General features: G+C 40.5%; 1 protein-coding gene across 1 annotated transcript in view; it reads right to left on the reverse strand.

Annotated features, from left to right (window-relative positions):
* ANO2 (anoctamin 2) overlaps positions 1 to 19858 on the reverse strand; it is a 154483-nt gene that overhangs the window by 17322 nt on the left and 117303 nt on the right. Inside the window, exons 15-19 of the mRNA XM_039380172.1 lie at positions 18930 to 19131; positions 14570 to 14681; positions 13196 to 13253; positions 12244 to 12344; positions 4378 to 4526 (exon numbers count right to left, since the gene is read on the reverse strand). Of these exons, the coding sequence (XP_039236106.1) occupies positions 4378 to 4526; positions 12244 to 12344; positions 13196 to 13253; positions 14570 to 14681; positions 18930 to 19131 (622 nt within the window). The remainder of the gene's footprint in view (positions 1 to 4377; positions 4527 to 12243; positions 12345 to 13195; positions 13254 to 14569; positions 14682 to 18929; positions 19132 to 19858) is intronic.

Below are 19858 nucleotides of genomic sequence, written 5' to 3' on the forward strand. Positions count from 1 at the left end.
GCCAGCGTGGGTGGTCTGAGTCCCAGCACAGCGAGCCTGACAGCTGAGAGCAGGGATGTGGACCCGGGGCAGCAGTCGGGGCTGGGGAGGTGCAGCTTGGGTTTCATCCACTGCACATTTGTCTGGAATGCCACAGAGCTGGCAACGGCACTTCTCCACTTGGGGAGCTCATCCCCCTGCTGTAAACAAATGTTTAGATTAGTAATGAATCCATTCATTTTCAGGGCATCTGTCTAATTATCCCCGATGACTGCAGGATGAGGTACTCAGCCTTGTTTATGATCTGGGCACAAGGGACTAATCTAAATTACAGGCTTAGTGTCCAGTGATTTATAACATCAGTAGCTTAGGCCCTGTACTAGAAGTTAAAATCTTAGAGAATATTCTGGGCTGGAAGAGACCCACGAGGATTGAGTCCAGCTCCTGGCCCTGCAGAAAACACCCCAACAATTCCACCATGTGCCTGAGAGTGTTGTCCAAACACTTCTTGAACTCTGTCAGGGTGGGGCTGTGATCACTTCCCTGGAGCAGGCACCCTAAAACCTTCACAGATTATGGTGATATTTCTACATTTCTTTTCTAAAACACATTACCCTACTCAGTTCAGTGGCCATGATTTGAATTATTTTTGCAATTTCTAGAACTTGCTTCTAAAACTTAAAAAAGGCCAGTTCCCTAAGGGACAGCATAACAAATGGCTAAACATGGGAGCTCCAAGAGGTAGTCTGGAGTCAAAACACACTGTCAAAACCCCACTGTAGCATGTCTTCTTTGCAGGACTGACTACTGACCTCCTTCTTTTCTGAGTAGGTGGCCTTAAATGAACTCATAAAACAAATCTGACATTAGTGAAATTATGTTCAAACTCGAAGCAGCTGAGCATCACTTTTCCCACAGCAGAATCAAGACTGCTGATAGCAAATCAAAGCAATGTTGACAAACATCATACCAGTGTTACTGTTATTCCAGCAAGGCAGAACTTTGCACCCAAGTAGTGTCCTTATGAATAAATCAAGGATGATGTCATACACAGACATCTTGAATCAGGGTAATGGCATCATCTCAAATGCAATGGGAGCAAAGATATTAAAATTCTTACAAGGGAAGATGTATTTTTTCACCATTGTTTAATTTAAAAAATTGCAAAGAAGCTTGCCTAAAGTTTACAGCAGGAAAAATCACCTCTGGCTGAATTAATGCATGCAAAAAAAATCAATCCTAAAGGACAATTTTTTAAAAAATTATCATCATGTGCAGAGGGGGATGAGGTAGTAGAAGCTGCAGCACAGAGCCAGATTCTAAGCTGAGTTGAAACAATTCAGAGGGAGATGATGGGAGGTGAGGGCTTCTTTACGACACTACAGATCCATAGGTTTGGATCTGTAAACATATCCATTAGATATTTGAATATCCATAAGAGATATTCAAATCTACTATCATATAAAATACCTTGTATACTCTTTCTTATTTATAGACTTACATAAATCTACCATTCTATAAATTTTCATATATGTATTTATAATTAGATTAAAAGTTATACCTGTAAACTTATATAACTATTTCTATAGAGAGAGATAAACTATACATGGTATTTAACTTTTTTGCCACAAAATGAATTCTCTTCCAGATGTTTGAGAATAGTGGCCTATTAAAACAGGAATTGTCACAAGCAATATTTCACAGATGTCTGGTTTTAGATACCATGCCCATTGACAAGCTCTGGTTCTTCCTGAATTCTTTTATGCCCTAAAGTCTGGGTTTGCCTGGATTATTCCTCTCTTTCCACTTCTCCCACCTATGCCATTCCCCCTTCTCCTTCCCTCCCTCTGCAGGTTCTACTCATGAGGCAGCTACAGGGCTGAGGGGTACACTGCAATTTTAGTTTGCATCTGGTGTGAAGAAGCAACCCTTTTAATACTCTAGAGCATCCCTATGTGCTGTTTCCTCTCAGGTTTGTTTTCCTGAAGTTGGATTGTGTCCCAAGGCTGTAAGTCTGAGTTATTTGGTGATTATTTGCAACCCTGTCCTCCTGGGTTCTGTTGAGTCATAGAGATATTCCTTGGAGTTTATAACAAGCACAAGTCAGAATGAGGAAAAAAGGCATGTATGTATTTCAGTTTGGAATTCTCTATCAGATGCTTGATATTTTTCCTTGGATAATTTATCTGTAGTGGAACCTTTATCCCAGTTTTTGACCTGCACTTGCTGGAGCAGTGGAAGAGTGTAAGTGGATGCAAGAAGATGAATGTGATCAAACAAACTCAGTGAAAGCTGAGAGGAGGCAACAGAGGATTCCTTACAGAGCAGAATTATTGTATAATTCGCTGTTACTTTGAACTGCTACCTAATTAGTTGTTGGGTTTCTCTCCGTATCCCTTTATACAGCCAGCTACTGTACTCAGAACTTCAAACATACTTTCATAGGTATCAGCACAACATTTTTACTTGAACAAAGAGTAATCAAGATGCCAAAGGAACCAGACTTCCAAATTATAACTACTGAGGACAGTGGCACAATGCCAAACATGCTGGAAAGAAAATGAATTATTGATGATATTTTATTTGAACAAACTCAGTGCTTTCAAGTTTCTTTCTTGACTCTTGTCTTCCAGAATGCAGAAAACACTGTAATGTTGCATCTCAAATAACTTAGTAGCTGTTTGATCAATTGTGAAAAACAGAAGTATATATGAACACATAGATGATATGCACAGGAGAGGCACCAGCTTTACAAAATCAGAATACTATTTAATAGAGTTGCTCCTACTTTGCACAGGTTTGACACGTGACTGAATGCTGGCAGTGCACTCCACTAGTGACATCAGCCACTCCAGTAGGGTGATGCATGCAGAGGAATAACATATATCATTTAAGAAACTAGAGGGTGTACTGCTGTGAAAGGTGGCAGACTGAGAAATAATTCCCAAGTGCATCCTAGATTTCCTTAAAAAGTGTGGCAAACTCAACATCCAGTGGGAAAGGCCCTGGGGGTGCTGGTGACAGCAGCTGGACATGAGCCCAGGTGTGCCCAGGGGAGCAAGAGGCCAATGGCACCTGGCTTGGATCAGCAATAGTGTGGCAGCAGGACCAGGGCAGGGATTGTCCCCCTGTGCTGGGCACTGGTGAGGCCACATCTCAAATCCTGGGTCCAGTTCTGGGCCCCTCACTGATAGAATGACATTGAGGGGCTGGAAGTGTCCAGAGAAGGGAACGGAGATGGGGAAGGGTCGACAGAGTAAGTCCTGTGAAGACTGCCTGAAGGAGCTGGGGGTCTTTATCCTGGAGAAAAGGAGGCTCAGTGGGGACCTTATTGCTCTCTGCAACTCCCTGAATGGAGGCTGTAGCCAGGTGGGGGTCGGTCTCCTCCAGGCAACAGGACAAGAGGAAATGGCCTCAAGCTGTGCCAGGGGAGGTTCAGGTCGGTCATCAGGAAGAATTTCTTCACTGAAAGGGTGGTCAGGCATTGGAAGGGGCTGCCCAGGGAGGTGGTGGAGTCCCCATCTCTGGAGGTGTTTGAGAAAGGTCAAGAGAAGGATCTTTCCCCTCTACTCAGCACTACTGTGAGCACATCTGAAGTATTCTTTCCAGCTCTGTGCTCCACAGTAGAAGGACATGGACACGCTTCAGAGTATCCAGTGGAAACCCATTAATGCAGTTAAGGGACTGGAGGACCTGAGGTACAAGGAGAACCTGAGGTACAAGGAGAACCTGAGAGCACTGGGGTTGTTGTACCACAGGAAAAGAAGACTCAGGAAATCTTACCAATGTGGTGGGTTGAAGAAGACAGAGCTACAGTCTTCTCAAGGGTGCCCAATGAGAGGACAAGAGGCACTGGCCACAAATGGAAATTTAGGGAATGCATTTTAAACATTTAAAAAACCTCTTTTTTTCTTTTTTTTTTCTTTTTTGTGTGAAGGTGATCAAATGGTACAACAGGTTGCACAGAGATTGTAGAGTCTCCATCTCTGGAAATATTGAAAACCCAACTGGACGTCTGGACAAATCCCTGAGCAACCTGCTCTAGCTGACACTGCTTGAAGGAGGGGTTGGACTAAATGATCTCCGGGGATCCCTTCCAGCCATATCTATTGATTCTGTGGCCAAGTGGTGTCTGTGCACTTTTCTCAGCTGGGAACACTGGACTCTGACAGCATAAGTAGCAACAGATACTAGGATTCATGATTATTGCTGTGTTGGTACTGTGGTACTCTCACACCCCTGCTGTCTTGCATGTAATTTCTGCAAACTACAAGTGTTTGGGCTTTTTTCCCTCTTTATCATAACAATTTATGATATAGAGTCATGTGATCTATGGTGATTGGTCCTATGTAAAGCTGTGGTTATTGCAGGCAGGAAAAGGGAATTCAGGAAACTTACTCATTTCCATGTATTCCGGAGTCAGTCCGGTGAAAGGTTCTAAGGTATAGTCGAGGTCCCATTGCTGAGGGTCCTTTGATTGGTTGGTGTCCACTTCTTTTGGCTCGGTTCTTTCATCCTTCAGCTTCCTGAAGAGCTTCTTTAGCTTCCTGAGGAACAAAAGTACAGATTGAATCAAATCTTTTTTTACCTTTTCTCCCCCTCAAGATTTGGCTCAAGTCTCTGTGCAGCAACACAAAATTCATCTCATGTTACTTTGGTGCACAGTAGGATGAGTTTACACCACCCTGTGAAGTTTTGATGCTGCTTATTGACAGATGACAGCCTGCTGGACTTGGATTCACTACTTTTTAATGTTTTTTTTTCTCTCTAGATGGATATTCAATGGGGATCTTCCTGAAGTTCAAGCACCTTGGACCTAAATAATGTTAGTAATAAGTAATACTCTCAAGAACAACACACTGAGAACCTCTCCTTTAACAAAATGTAAAAAGATTATGTGACAGCTTCATGCTACATATCAACCATAGGTGCACTTTTCTCTCACCATGAAATTGGGAACTGCTAGTATAACATACTAATAAGGTAAAAAATTACCAGACATGCATAGTTTGCCCAGAGAAGTTGTGGATGCTCTCTCCCTGGAAGTGTTCAAGGCCAGGTTGGATGGAGCCCTGAGCAACCTGGGCTAGTGGAAGGTGTCCCTGCCCATGGTAAGGTGATCTTTAAAGTCCTTCCCAAGCCAAACTATTCTGTGATTCCATGATATTTCCAAATAAAGAGGGTGCAAGAACATACTGATAGCACAAATAGTGGTATCAATCACTGTCCCACTAAAATGGGGATACAAATTTCATGACACTGACAAAGACATGAGAGTAAAGTAAAACCATTTCTAAAAGATGAGTAAAGTACTCCAAATGTACCCCCCAGGGTTGACATTTCAAATGCACATGCATCAACAGCATCACAATATTTTACACATCAAGAAATTCCCATGGAAAAACACAGTAGAATGAAGTATTTGTTCAAAATCAAGGAGGTGAAACACAGTTGAATTAGCATAAAATAGTAAGATTTATACTTTCTTTTGCAGATGATATTTATCTTTCACAAAAACATACGACACTATTTTATAGTTCTTCACATATGTGCCATATGAGTGAGAATCCAGATTAATTCCAGTGATGTCTTGCCAGTAGTCTAAGCAGGACTCTCCCACAAACTCTTCTCCCACAGCTTGTGATAAACCCTTTGAACTGTAGGTGTGTGGCCTGGAGAAGGGAATACATGGGGGAAGGGGTTTTCCTCTGTGCCTCCAGTGAAGCAGAACTGCCTTTCTCAGACCCTGATTTAAGTATCAGGGCAAGGCAAGCTGGCAAACACTATAAAGGCTTTGTTGGGTGGGTTTTTTGCTTTATTCCTGAATTTACACTCAGGCACACAGGATCACTGTGTCATCACATTGCACAAGGCTCTGTAGCAGCCTGGAAATGAGCAGCTGAGGGATTTCTACACTGACCAGTGTTTACAGGACCCGATTTCATCACCAGGATGGAGGAAATGGGGATTGACAGACTCTCTTAAAACAGACCTACATTGCCTCAGGCCCTGTCAGTCCCAGGATCACCAAGCTTCAAAAATCAACAGGTCAACCCCATTCTTAGTTTCAGGTGCAATGGAGATGTAGCTCACAAGTCCAACAGTAAAATCCTCAGTATTTTGGCAATGCTGGGGCTAACCAAAGAATTTTGGTACCCAGAACACTCAGATTACAGAGTTTTAATAAAAGGGTAGGGGAAGATTTCAGATGTTTCACAACAGGGAATTAGATGAATCCCTACAAAGACATTTACCTCCTACATGGTGCAAACTCAGCCATTTCAATACATTAAAATTCCCTTTCTCCCCCTCTGCTTTTATGGCAGCCAAGGGAACTCGTCTGTGACAGATGTGATGCTAGTATTCAGAACGTAGGAGACTGGGGCAGGATTTAAAACCAGCAAAGAATTCCCAGGATGCTCTTCCAATATACCCCAATTAATTTCCTAATGCGAGGGACTCTCAGAGGACGACGGACACTAAGTTCAAGACAGTGCTGATTTCTGTTCCAATAAAAAAATCCAAGCTATAAATGTCCCTCACACTTCTGCGGGCAGATGACACTGAAGATCCTCTCATTGTCACAGTGCAGCAGCTGAGATAAAATTTGGGTGTGTTTAGATGTGAAGTCTGTGCATGTGTGATCTGGTTAGAGCCCCACAGAACTGAGACGTGGAGTTTATTGCACACCCAAACCTCCCAGGAGAACTCAGTAACTAAAGCAATAGTTGTTGTTTTTAATGTTTATTTGGGAATGCACTAAATCCAGGACTCAGTCACTCAGGATAATTTTTAATTTTTCATCTGGCTATCTGTAAGCCAGGCAAGAGGAGCTGCATTTTTAACCATTTGGAGCTCAGCTTTGAAGAGTGTCTGTATGCTTCTTTTATGACATTTTTTTTAAAATATCAACTGACTGAAAGCAAGCCAAACTAATTATTTCAAATTTTCCACAGAAAAAAAAATATACCTTTGTGTCATATCCAAGCATGTGAAGTTTGAGACCAAACAGAAATGTGTCAGAAAGTTAGAGGAACAAAGATCAGGGATTTCCAGAGTGTTATTCTCCAGCTATACAGCAATAGGGCCACAAAAATGAGTTTTGCAGAACCCTATAGCCATACATATGATTGTGATTTAAAACTGAGTACACTTTTTAAATGCACTTGTGTGAAACCTGGTTTTTAATTACTCAGATCAACATTTTTAAACAAGGTAGACAGACAAAAGATTATTTTAGCTTCTGATTTCTGCATGCCAGGCAGTGTGGGAGAGGTAGGTTTGCCCATTCAGGATGAACTCCCGGGAAGCTTTGTGCTGAAGAGGCACCTGCAGTAAACTTTCATGACTCCATGTGAATTTGGGCAAGCAGAGAAAATGGTAGAGCTGCAGAACAGCCATTATTTCTGATCCTTTTGCCAGTGAATATCAAAAAGCAAGGTGCATTCTTAAGGAGACTGAACAGCATGGAAGAAGAATTGACGTGGGACCAGAGGGAAAGAAAGTGAACAGGTTTTTGTCAGGCTGTGTCTGCAGCAGTTAAAAATGATGTTGCAGATTCTCACAAAGGATTGGGAGCAAACTATTGAGTTAGATAAGAGGCAGGAACAGGGTTTAATTATGCTGTTTGCAATTCCCAATATAACCAACAGGTATTGCATTATGCAAGTTAACCAGCATCTGAAGAGAGCATAAAATCACTACAGCCCCATGCCTGAGGAAAAGATTCCCTCAAGCTTCTGAGAAAAAAAAAAAAGAGGAAAATAAGAGAGGAGTCAAACTTCAAGTGATCCTTGTTGGGCTTCTAAGCACATGGTGCTCTTAAATGAAGCCTTTCTTTAAAAAAATCAGAGAGATGACTATACTGTTTATACAGCAAGAAGGAGTATCAGGATTTGGGGATCTAGACATGATGATGACTTGGGAAAAATGAGAAATTTGTGGAGTGAGACCTAGTGCAACATATAGAGGCTGGAGAGGCAGGACATCTGGAGGGCAGGTTGTCTCTACCAGAGCTTGTCAGAAAGATTGGAACTGTGGGTCCAGTTAAGAATTTCTCAGGACTCTAAATTAACAAATGTCCTTGGGTACTGCAAAGGCAGATCACCTGTGACAATCTCCAGGAACTGGATTTGGAGAGGAGGGACACCAAGATGATCAGAGGGATGGAGCAGCTCTGCTGTGAGGAAAGGTTGAGAGAGCTGGGATTGTTCAACCTGGAAAAGAGAAGGCTCTGGGCTGATCTAATTGTGGCCTTTCAGGACCTGAAGGGAGCCCACAAGATGGAGAGAGACTATTTCCAAGTCCTGGAGTGACAGGACAAGGGGCAATGGCTTTACACTGACAGAGAGAAGGTTTAGATTGGATATTAGGAAGAAATTCTTCCCTGTGAGGGTGGTGAGGCCCTGGCACAGGTTTCCCAGAGAAGCTGTGGCTGCTTCATCCCTGGAAATGTCCAAGGCCAGGTTGGATGGGGCTCTGAGCCAGCTGGGATAGTGGAAGGTGTCCCTGCCCATGGCAGGGGATTTGGAACGGGATGATCTTTCACGTCCCTTCCAACCCAAACCACTCTATGACTCTGAGAATACTTGCTAGAACAGAGATGCCAGAAAGACAGAAAAGCCCTAGATTCCAGCTGCCAGGACTGAAGTATCATTTGTATTAGGTATTTTTTAAGGCTATCCTTACAGTTGACGCTTTTTGATTTGTAGCATGATAGAAAAGGGTAAGGAAGAAAGTTAAACAGAAAGACTATTTGGTTGAGCAGCTGGAGCACTTTTGTCTAGAGGAAAGGAAGAACAGTGACCAAGACTCTCCCGCCCTTGCCTGTAATTTTGTTCCCTGATTTTGGGAAGGAGCACTGAAGATCCATGTTTTTCTTCAGTCATATTCCCACAGTCTGTTCACGTAAGGAAAGACCTTCTCATATTCACAGGTAAGGGGTAAAAGAAGGAGGCAGGAGAAGAACAAGAGGATCCAAATCTCTTATTCTGTTCTACAAATGTATGGTATAGTCATGCTTCCTTGGCATACTCAGACTTCCTGGATTCTGTGGGAGTTTCAGTTGTACTTGGGATTTATTGGTTTTTCAGTCAGAGGAAAACAGCAATCCAGAGCAGCAAAGGAAAAAAAACCAAGGAAATAAACAAACAAAAAACCTCCAACTTTAATTAAGAATAATTTAATAAAGGTGAAAAACAACATAAAAGATAATAGCTATGAAGGAGTGTCTTTAAATAGATTTTATTAACTCTTTGTATTCTCATCCAGCATAGTTAAGTGCATTTTGAAGGAAGTGATGGAAACTGATGCTGAATAAAAAGACCATAATCACTAAATTCAATAGAAGTTTTGCCATCAACTTCAATAGGGCCAGGATTTCACCCTAAGGGTTTAGCACCAAGGTCAAAGACAGAGTAATAAAATAACCACATGGATGTTTTTTTCAATAAGTTCAGGAAAAAAAAAAAACAGAACTGAAGAGAGGGGGTTTAAAAGAAACTCTAGGTTACAGTTTTCAAGCCCTGCAGCCTTTTAGGGTCAGTTCCTGTGGCAACAGTAAAAGAATGATGGTATGTGACAAATCGGAGTGAACTGTGGCACATTTACATCTGTTAAACTTGTGAATTCCAGCCACACAGAATACACATTTCACTTCAAGAGGGCTTAGTTTTGTGTAGTTCAAATATTGGTGCATTTAACTAGCTGGTTTGATATTTTTGGGTACACAAATTAAAAAAAAAAAAAAAAAGAAAAGAAATCACAGAAAGATTTAGGAGACCATCAAGCCACATCTACCACAGTTGTGCAGCAGTTTCTACAAAAGCACTTAAGGAAAAAAGAAGGATGTGTCCCCCGTGACCCCAGAAAATGCAGGGCTGACATTTGAAATTTAACTTCTCATCCAGCACTGACTCTGGATAAAGCAGAATGAAGATATTGGAAGATGCTTCCCAGTTCTGGCAGCATTTGGGATCCTAGAGGCATAATGGATGAGTGTTGTTTGTAAACTCAAGTTTATCATCTGCTTGGCAGAATTCTTGAGGGAAAGAGACAGAAAATGGGACAGCTTTATGACCTTCTGCAAAACAACTGAAATGCCTTGGGTTTTCTGGGGAATAAAATCAAAAGGTTTTCTGCAAATAATCCTGAAATCTTGAGATTTCAGTAAGGAAAAAACTGATGTGGGTCATCATAAAACTTAGCAGAGAGGTACTTCCATGTTACAGACGTGTGGAGGACAGAAGCAGATTCTGAAGAACAAATCTGTGATGGTCCCTTCTGCCTTTCCGGACGGGAAAGGTTGGTTGCAGCACCTGTACTCTGCCCTCAGTGAAAATACAGGGAGCCAATGGATGAATCTGTGTTATTCACTCTGATTCTCAAAGAGGCACAAGGCAAGAAAGGGGGGAAAAAACACAGCTGTTGGAACTGTAGATAAAAGACATTGATTTATTTTTCTGCCACAAGAGGACTGTTCATCACAGTGTGCAGCCTGTGCAAAAGTAGACACCCAAAAAAAACCCAAGGGAAAATCTGATGGATCAGTCCCCAAAGCGTGTCTGTGCCCATGTGTGTAGGGCAGATGAGATAGAAGAGGGTACAATTAAGCATCTAGCCCACATCAGTGGAGTGGTCCATGCAGAAATAGCAGGCTAACTCTAATTTAATTAAGGGTTCAGTAAAGCACTGTGCTTCTCCTGGTGCAAACAGCTCTGGTGAGAAGGGCTGAGCCCTACAGATATATACGTGATTTTCTTGAGAATGAAGACAAGCAAGGGGAAACTAGATATGCTTATTGCAGAATGACAAGATAACATTATGACTGAAATGATTATTTATCTAGGGAGGAGAGGATGAAAGCATGTTTGTTTCTAAACAGTTTTAAAAATTGAGGCCACCATAGTTTGTTGGCAGAAGGGTGGGTGAGAAGAAATGCAGGAGAAAAATGGGATGAAGTGGTCACATTCTTGCAACAAAGTGAGGGAAATGAGAAATAATTTGACATGAATTTCTGTTTGGACTGGATCAGCCTGTGCTTTCATGAGTCAAAAATAATAAATACAGTATTTCCAACATCATAAAATCACCATTAAAAAAGTCCAGTAGCAGTAAGTTTTTGGAAGACGAGAAACATGTCACCCAGGATTACACTGAGAAAGCTTTAAGCCTTCAACATGTCAGATATTTTGGGAATGATTTACCATCCTTTTCTCAATATAAAATGTAAACCCAATGAGATGTAGACAGAAAACAGGCCTCCCTATTGAACTTTGACACAAGAATAATGAAACCATCCATAATCCACATCTGATTTGTTTGGGATTTTTTTTTTCTATTTAAATTCCTTCCAAGAAAAAAAAAAGATCTTGCTTGGAAAAGGGAGGAAAATGGCTCATTTAAAATATATTTCCTATCTTTTGTGTCTCTTGTCTTGGTTTCTAGTTAACATCTTCAAGGCCTTCCTTATGGCGGTGACCCAAAAGCTGCTGACACCAGAGCTCAAAGATCCTGACTAATTTCAGTGGAGTTGAGACATCTAAGTCAGACTCCTCCTCTACTACATTTCACAGGCCACTGCCACCAGGAAGCAAACCTTCCAAGAGGCAGAAGCAGGACATTCTTAGTGGATTCTCAGAGCCTGAAGATCCCCTTGGCACTGGTGACAGACAGAGAGGGTTTTCCTGCTGTATTTGCAGCAGAGGACTGTGCCCTGAGAATCCTTGGCAACCACTGCAGTGTCAGCATCTCTGCCATACTCCAGCTCTGGCCTCACACAGTGACACACTGACACACAGGCACCTTGGAAATGTGTGCATTTCATCTGTAAACCCATAAAATAGTCATAGATCAAATACTAGACTTTAACATGTTTGATGAGCTATTGCTTTTCCCCATGCTAGCTCTCCTCCACTTTAAACTAATTTGTATTCAATACTGCTATACCAAAAGCTTCTCTAAAACTTCCCAAGAGATCTATCACACCTTGCCTGTTTTCCCAAGTTTCTAAAATTAATTTAAATCAATTATTTAATATATTCAATCACTTTCTTTAAGCCATTTGCTGCAGATAGAGCCAATTATTCAATGTAAAATACAGCCAGATCATTTCACCGCAACCAAAAATGTGATTTATCATCACATTCAATTAGAATCCACTGAAGGCAGTGGCAAAAGTTCCCATTCAGCTGAATAAGGATCGAGCCTTTAATTTACTGTGTCATGGGAATAAGGCATGGTAATGGAGAAGGCTGGGATACATACGGGATTCCAATTTCAAACAGATTATTTTGAATCAGTTGTTTTCCAAGCATGATGATGCTCAGCTGAATGCAGAGTTCCATCAAACAGCCTCCTGGAGCACACTGTAATTAAACAAAACCATGGAGTGTGAAGGGATTAAGAGGATTAATTTAAAAGCACCCACTTGGGAGAGCTCCCAATGTCTCCATGTGCCCGTTGCCCTTGCCACCAATTTGTGTGGGAGCATGGAGCTCATCCATCATTGCAATTCTGTGCTTGACAAGGTATTTCATCTCCACTCATAAAACTCCATTATGGAAAATATGCAGAGCTCTGAAATAACTTACTGTGCCCTGGGGCTACTATATTTCCTTTAAAAATATTTACTATATAATCAATGTAATAAACATAATGCAGTATCACCAATACTCTCCCAACCTGATGTCTCTCAGGGGGGAAGAAAGGCTTCAATCTTGCAAAGACTTATATGTAAGCTTTATTGTAAAACCTTGAGAACATCTATCAGTTTTCAATGAAACACCAACAGCAATTACAGGGAATTTTGAAAAGAAAAAAAAAAAATTACAGGTTTAGCACCAAATGGCAATGGGCTATTAAAATGGCTATTAAAATTTCCAAGCTTCTAGTGATCCAGAAGGAGAAGCAAGATTCAAGTTTCCCAATGGCCTCAATCAAATCATGTACTGTTTGTGCCTAAGTGCTCAGTTGTAAAGCATAGAAATGGTGAGGCTTCACCTGAGAGAGACCATGAAGTACTCAAAAGTGCAGAGAGAAAGAATATAAAATTGCCTTAAGTGGAAAATCTGGATTTTATCTATTTATGGTGAAGATTTAACCTCTTGTTTTAATGTGTTTTCTATTTTTCCCTTATTGTCTATACACTGCATACATATTTCTCTGTGTTAAGGATTTTTTTGTTGTTTTAATTTCATGTGTACTTATATGTACTTGCCTCTTCCATTCGATACCCTTCGAACACATACACGTAACGACCAGGACGGCCAACAAACCTGAAAGCAATAACAATCTATGAAATAATATACAAATGGGAAATGTGAACTAATAAAAAACCAGGAAAATAAGCTGCCTTTAACATCGTAATTATTCATTCATATTAGCTACAATATTTCAGAAGCAGCTTCTTCAATATGAATTTTAAAAGGCTCAGCACTGACGCAACTTTGATCATTTAAAATCTTTTCAAAGCAGTAGGCCTTTACAAATTGTTTTCTGATATGTCTTGATAAAATAATTTTAACAAAATATGTTTTCTTTGTTAAAACAAAATAATAACAAATTCCCTCTTTTGATTAGAGATCACAAATAGAAATGGGAACACATATCCTAACTCATATTCTCTTGCATCTGAGTAATGCTTGAATAGAATTATTTACACATCTATACACAATCAAGACTTTTCTGACAACACAGGGGGAAACAGTGAGATTTGACTTTATTATAACCATACAATACAAAAATATGGTCAAAAAAATAAAGAATTCAGTGATATTTTTCGTTGGGGCCTTACAATCTTTACAACTACTGGCAAAATGTATCATTAACCCTCAAATCAAAGATACTGAATAGGATTAGTGAAGACTAGAGATTAACAAATTTTACAACCCCCAAAAGGAACAGAAAAACGATATGGAACAGAATCCAGAGGATGTTCTAAACAGGTTTTTTTGCCAAAGTTTTAGCAAACAATCATTTTAAGCTTCCCATTCAAAAGCATGTGGATGACCTGGTCCCAAAAGACAGTGATCCTGAACCCATAGGAAGTCACACTTATTTAGCAGGACAGCTGAATTAGCTTTTTGGTCAATCAGTTCATTTGCCAAACCTCAGCTTCCAGTTGACCATAACCATTCCTTAATTTAACTTGATATAGGATAAAAATGCAAAATGATGAGAAAGGAATAGAAAAAAGATAGTTTCGTAATTTTAAACGAAACAGGAAAACCTCTCTTTGCTGGATGATGTCTCAAGGAAAATTTGCTAAAATGTGGAAAGTGAAGGCCTGTAAGCACTACCTTTCACTTTTAAAAGCAACACCCTTTTTGGGATTACTCTTATTTTAAAAAGAACTGGTCGCAGTTCAGAACAAGGCTCAGGCCAGTACTCAACATCATGCCCTGCCAGTCAAAGGACAGCCTTAAACAACCCTGTTTATGATATTTTTTGCAGAATTGGTGAAGCTGTTCAGTCCCAGGCCATAATTAGGTAGCCCTTAGTGGCCATTTTTAAACACAGATCCAACTAATATGGACATATATAGGAATACATATACACATATATACCTATATGTAAAGGATCTTTATCCTACCTTCCTTTAAAAAAGGCAACATAAAAAATTGGTGCATAAGAATTCACAAACTTCAGTAGAAATGCCTTCAAAATCAGTCTCTCCTCAAAGGATTTCTCTGTTTTTGGTATTTCTGGGGGGAAAAAAAACCAATAAATCAAGAAAATTGAATTAGTAAATGTGTAGAAATCCCTGAATCCTCAAATACACTCAAAAACCCATAAAACAACCTGCAAACTTTGAGATCATACTGATTTTGATTTTGTACTTTTAATTTGTACCAAAGCACACTAGGTCTGATTTCCAGGGTCTTCTCAAATTTCCAGATGGGAATTGGAGGCTTTTTGATAGAAACATTAATAATGACAACATAATGAACTTGTTTTTCTGACAGGCCTCTGACAGCTCATCCCAAGTTAATCTTGGTCGTCTATCCAATACCCTGGTGGCAAAAACCCCAACAGATTCTGAAATCTGCCCTGGACCTGACCATACCTCACTTTTCCAGCCTTTTTCATTCTCTTACTGAGAGACCTGGGCAGATCCCATGAGCTTTCCCTGCTTCAGGTCATATGAAATTTTAGCACAGATCTCCTCTGTCATTTGCTCTGGCATCTCTTATTAAATACATACATTTTAATACAAATATAAGGATTAAATACATATATTTCTTATCATAATGTATATATCAATAAAAATAGATAGAAAATATATATTTACATGGTTCTCCTCCTAGTTATCTGGAGTTTGAGAGGGAAAAAAATTGGATCTTGATATTCAATTGCACAAAGTAAAATTAGTATCAATTACTTTGATGCATGTAAGACTATGGATATTAACATACACAAGTATATCAGTTACACAACTGAAATAAAAAAAAATTAATATTCTCAATTCATGAATGATGAAAGCAAAGTACCAAGACTTTCAACCAGAAAAAACACCTTAAAAGCCTCCTTAGCTTTGTGTACACAAGCCTTCTTTTCTGTAATGAGATTGTTAGTGTGCTTAATGCTAAACACAAAACTAAGCTCCTTTTTGAATCAGGTATTAACTGAATTATTAATTGCCATGCAAAATAAAGGCACATTCTAGATTTCTTTAGATAACTTGTAAAAATGTGGCTTAAACATTTCCCGTACTCATTACTATGTTCCCAGATTTACTTCCAAATTCCATGGAAATTTTTTAGCAGCAGAACATATAAGACATAGATTTTTCAAATGGACGGTAGAATTCCCTTTTAAATATTCTATAGGGATTAAACTGTTGTATTTCCACACTCATCCTGGGCTGTAACTAATGTGAGAGCAGATAACTTTATAATTAACTTTATTATTCTTGGCTGAGTTTCTGTGGCACAACAGAAGTGGGGAATAATAAGGAGATGCAGAGCTCTGGCTTTAAGGATTTCATTGAGAATACTGCTGTACTTGCAGAGTTTTGTTTTGGGCACAGTTTGGTTGTTTTGTTTGCTTTGTTTTTTGTTTTTGTTTTTTTTTTCTTAAAAAAAGAAGCATGAAGGCTTTTTTGAGCACTAAAGGAATTGCCAGCTTAATGAGTCTCCACTGCCAGGCTTTATTTGTGATACTTTCAACTATATTTTCATTAAAAATCAGTGCACAATCTGATGAGCCCTAAGGCTTTGTTCACCTATATGTATAGAAAAGCTTAATTAAACCTTCAAGGGATTTGGACATTTTGTAGGTGATCCCACATGCTGAATAGATCCGGAGGAGAACAGCTCAGGGCAGCAGGAATATCAAGTAACAGCGGTGCGTTCTTAATTTGAGGGAGAAAAATCCCAATCTTTGCCTCACAGAGAACCCCCCCAAGGATGAGCTCAGCCTCTGGATGAACATTTGCACACCTTATATGGTCCCAGAGGCTCACTCAACACTTCTCTCCCTCCCCACACTCAGACATGCTATACCATAGCCGTAGAGGCATGTGTAGAATTTGTCCTCTAGCCAGTCGAGTCTGCTGCACAAGAAATGCATTCAGCCAGAAGAGGTGTTTTAGGAACAGAGAAAACCTTCTCCCCCCACCTCCCAAAAAGATGAATTATGGTGGGCTGTGCATGTTACACCCAAATTGGGCAGCTGAAACCTTCCAGGGGGAGAATGAGCTGAGATAACTGTGGAATGAGTCTGAGCTCACTGAAGGAGCTTCTGCTTTTGTAAGACAGAAACACAAGTAGTTTGGGTTTTTATCCCTGTTTGACTGGTTCTTCCTTGGCCTCAGTGAATTCTTCCCTGTGAGGGTGATGAGGCCCTGGCACGGGTTGCCCAGAGAGGTTGTCCAAGGCCAGGTTGGACGGGGCTCTGAGAAATCTGGGATAGTGGCAGGTGTCCCTGCCCATGGCAGGGGGTTGGAACGGGATGATCTTTAAGGTCCCTTCCAACCCAAACCATTCTATGGTTCTAAGTTACAAGTAGAGCACATGAGCTGTAAGTGTAATCTGGCACCACCTGATTACTGAAGATGATCTGTTCAACCTGGGAATGCCAGGATACAATCTGCCCTTTGGCTGGTCTGATCTGTGATAAGGGAGCACCAGGGCTGGGACTACAAGAGGAGTCCTAGTCCGTCCTGTGCGAGCTCTCTGTATTGATCACAACAAAACTACTACTCTCCCCCCCACCCCAAGCACTGACTGAGCAGGTATTGAGGCAGATCCATGACTTTGACCCTATGATGAATGCAATTGCTGTCAGGGGTACAATTCTTGTGCTCACAGATGTAACTTTTCAGTTGAAAAAGATTCAAGGGTACTTGGGGTTGCAATAGCAACCTATGCTGTCAAGAGCTATTCCTCCAGCCCAACAAGTGTGTTCCTCAGCTTGTCAATTAACTGCAGTGTGAAAAGAGAATGGAGTATGTTTTGCTCTGCTCAGCAAAATGAAAGTTCAAAAGTTAAGGAGCATTTATCAGCATGCATGAATAGTAATTTTTTTAAAACATTTTGATTGCATTTGGCATCTGAGTCTAGCACTGGTGAAAGCTGCCTAAATGAACTCTCTAACTCTTGTAATTTGTAGCACTAGAGATTATTCTGACTGTTTTGTTCTTAAACAAAACATCTGATTGATGATTAGGAATGTTGCCTAAATAAAGTTAACCATGTACAGTGGCATTTTGTGAAAATTAATCGCTTTCTCTTCGTCTCTTTCAAATACTTTATGAATTTAATCTAAACTAATAGGCTGTCCTTACTGGTAAAACCACAGGACCACATTTCAAAGATTCAAGATTATCTCAACTACAAAACTATCCTGTTTTTCAAAAAACAGGACTAAAAGAGATTTTATTCATTTGTGACTTTAAAAGCATCCAGAGAAAGTGAGAACAAGAAACAGAAGTCTTAAGAGTTCTTCAGGGTTTTAATCTGGAGTCTGCTGGTTCCAGCCAGCTTCACATCACTGCAGGTTTTGCAGGGAGGGAACCTGCAATTTGCAGTGATGTAATCAGGCACCAATTGTCATAAAGTTTCTAATTTAGGTGTCTAAGTTTAGATGCCCAAAACTAACAGGTAGAGCACTTGCTATAGTTAAAGGCATTTGAGGTTGCTTGGAATAAATAACTTCATGTTCCTAGACTTTGAAGCATCTAGAATTAGAGGTGACATGTGAACATGTGGGAAATAATATCTATAATAGTAGCTATAAGAACTGCATGTTAAGCCCCTATCAGTAAACACCTTTGGTCTAATTTACACAACAAAACAAAACTCCAGTCTAAACCCCTTCTAGTAAACATCTTTGGCCTAGTGTATATAACAAAACAATACTCTAGCCTAAATCTCTGTACTAGTCCAATGAATGACTTGCCTTTAAAGGACTTAAATATGTTGCCAACCTCTAACTGAAATAGGTATCATTATAGAAAGTCCAGCCCAGACATGCCTCTAAAACCAAAAAAAAAAAAAAAAGAATTTGAGTGGTAAAGAAATGGTTAATAATACCATGGTAAGCGTTTGCCAGAGTCATCAAAACCTTTGAAACAACCTAATCACTGTCAGTAAACCCAGCTCCCAGCCCTAAAGAGGTATATTCAAAACACACACCAGGGCAAAAATGCTCAAGGAGGTCTAGATAAGTGGACCTTGGCACAGAGCCAGTGCATAAATACCAGCTGACACCCTGGAAACAGCCCTGCTCCATTAACGTGGCATTATGGCCAAGCTCATTATCCCTGCCAGGGACAGGTTCCATGCTGCAGCTTTGACCCTCTGAACACCTCCTGAGCACCTCACCCTACACAGGCTTGAATATTTTCTCTGGCGCTCTCCAGGAGGAAATATTCCCACTAGAGCCTCCTTGCATCCCCTCATGTCAATACTTGTAATGTACTAGAGAGGAATGTGGTGAGATAGTTTTACCAATTTCTGTCAGCCATTTGGCAACAGCTCCATAAATTTCATCAAGGATAAGTATCACCACGAGGTTAATGATGACAGCAGTGGCAGTCACAGTCACTCGAACATTTGACCTGGTTGTCTCATTTGTGCTGAATGACAGAGCTGCTGCAGTGGTAATTCGGTACACAATGACACCAAAAACTGCTGAAAACGTCAGCATAATCTGCAAAGAAAGGCACACATGGGTTAGTCCAAGTTTGCTACTGGCATTTAAACAGAAGCTGAGATGTTGGGTTAGTTCCATGAACTGGTATGAGTTATTTCTCAGAGCAACACGATAATATGAGGATAATCAAATGAAAATGTGAGAATTCAAAACTCACAGACAGGGACACAAATAAGAAAATGGGTGCAGAACTCCAAGCTGGCACAACAATTCAAGTGTCACAGAACGATCAGAGGGCTGGAGCACCTCTCCTCTGAGGACAGGCTGAGAGAGTTGGGGTTATTCAGCCTGAAGAAGAGAAGGCTCCAGAGGGACCTTATAGCACCTTTCAGTACCTAAAGGGCAAGGGGGTTTCTAAAAAAGAGGGAGAGTGACTTTTTACATGGGCAGGTAGTGATAGGACAAGGGGGGATGGTTCTAAAAAAAAAAAAAAAAGGAGATATTTAGGTTAGATGTTATTGAAAAATTCTTCCCTGTGAGGGTGGTGAGGCCCTGGCACAGGTTGCCCAGAGAAGCTGTGGCTGCCCCATCCCTGGAAGTGTTCCAGGCCAGGTTGGATGGGGCTCTGAGCAACATAATTGTATGAATGGCATCCCTGCCCACAGCAGGGGGATTTGAAGTAGATAATCTTTAAGGTCCCTTCCAACCCAAGCCTTTCCATGATTCTGTGACACTGATTCTACTCCTGAAGTTGCCATATCCATTCTGACTAAAGTTACACACA

Source organism: Pipra filicauda, unplaced genomic scaffold, assembly GCF_003945595.2.
Source record: "Pipra filicauda isolate LSUMZ 115617 unplaced genomic scaffold, ASM394559v2 scaffold188_size1440453_pilon, whole genome shotgun sequence".
In the NCBI taxonomy this organism is placed as follows: domain Eukaryota; kingdom Metazoa; phylum Chordata; class Aves; order Passeriformes; family Pipridae; genus Pipra; species Pipra filicauda.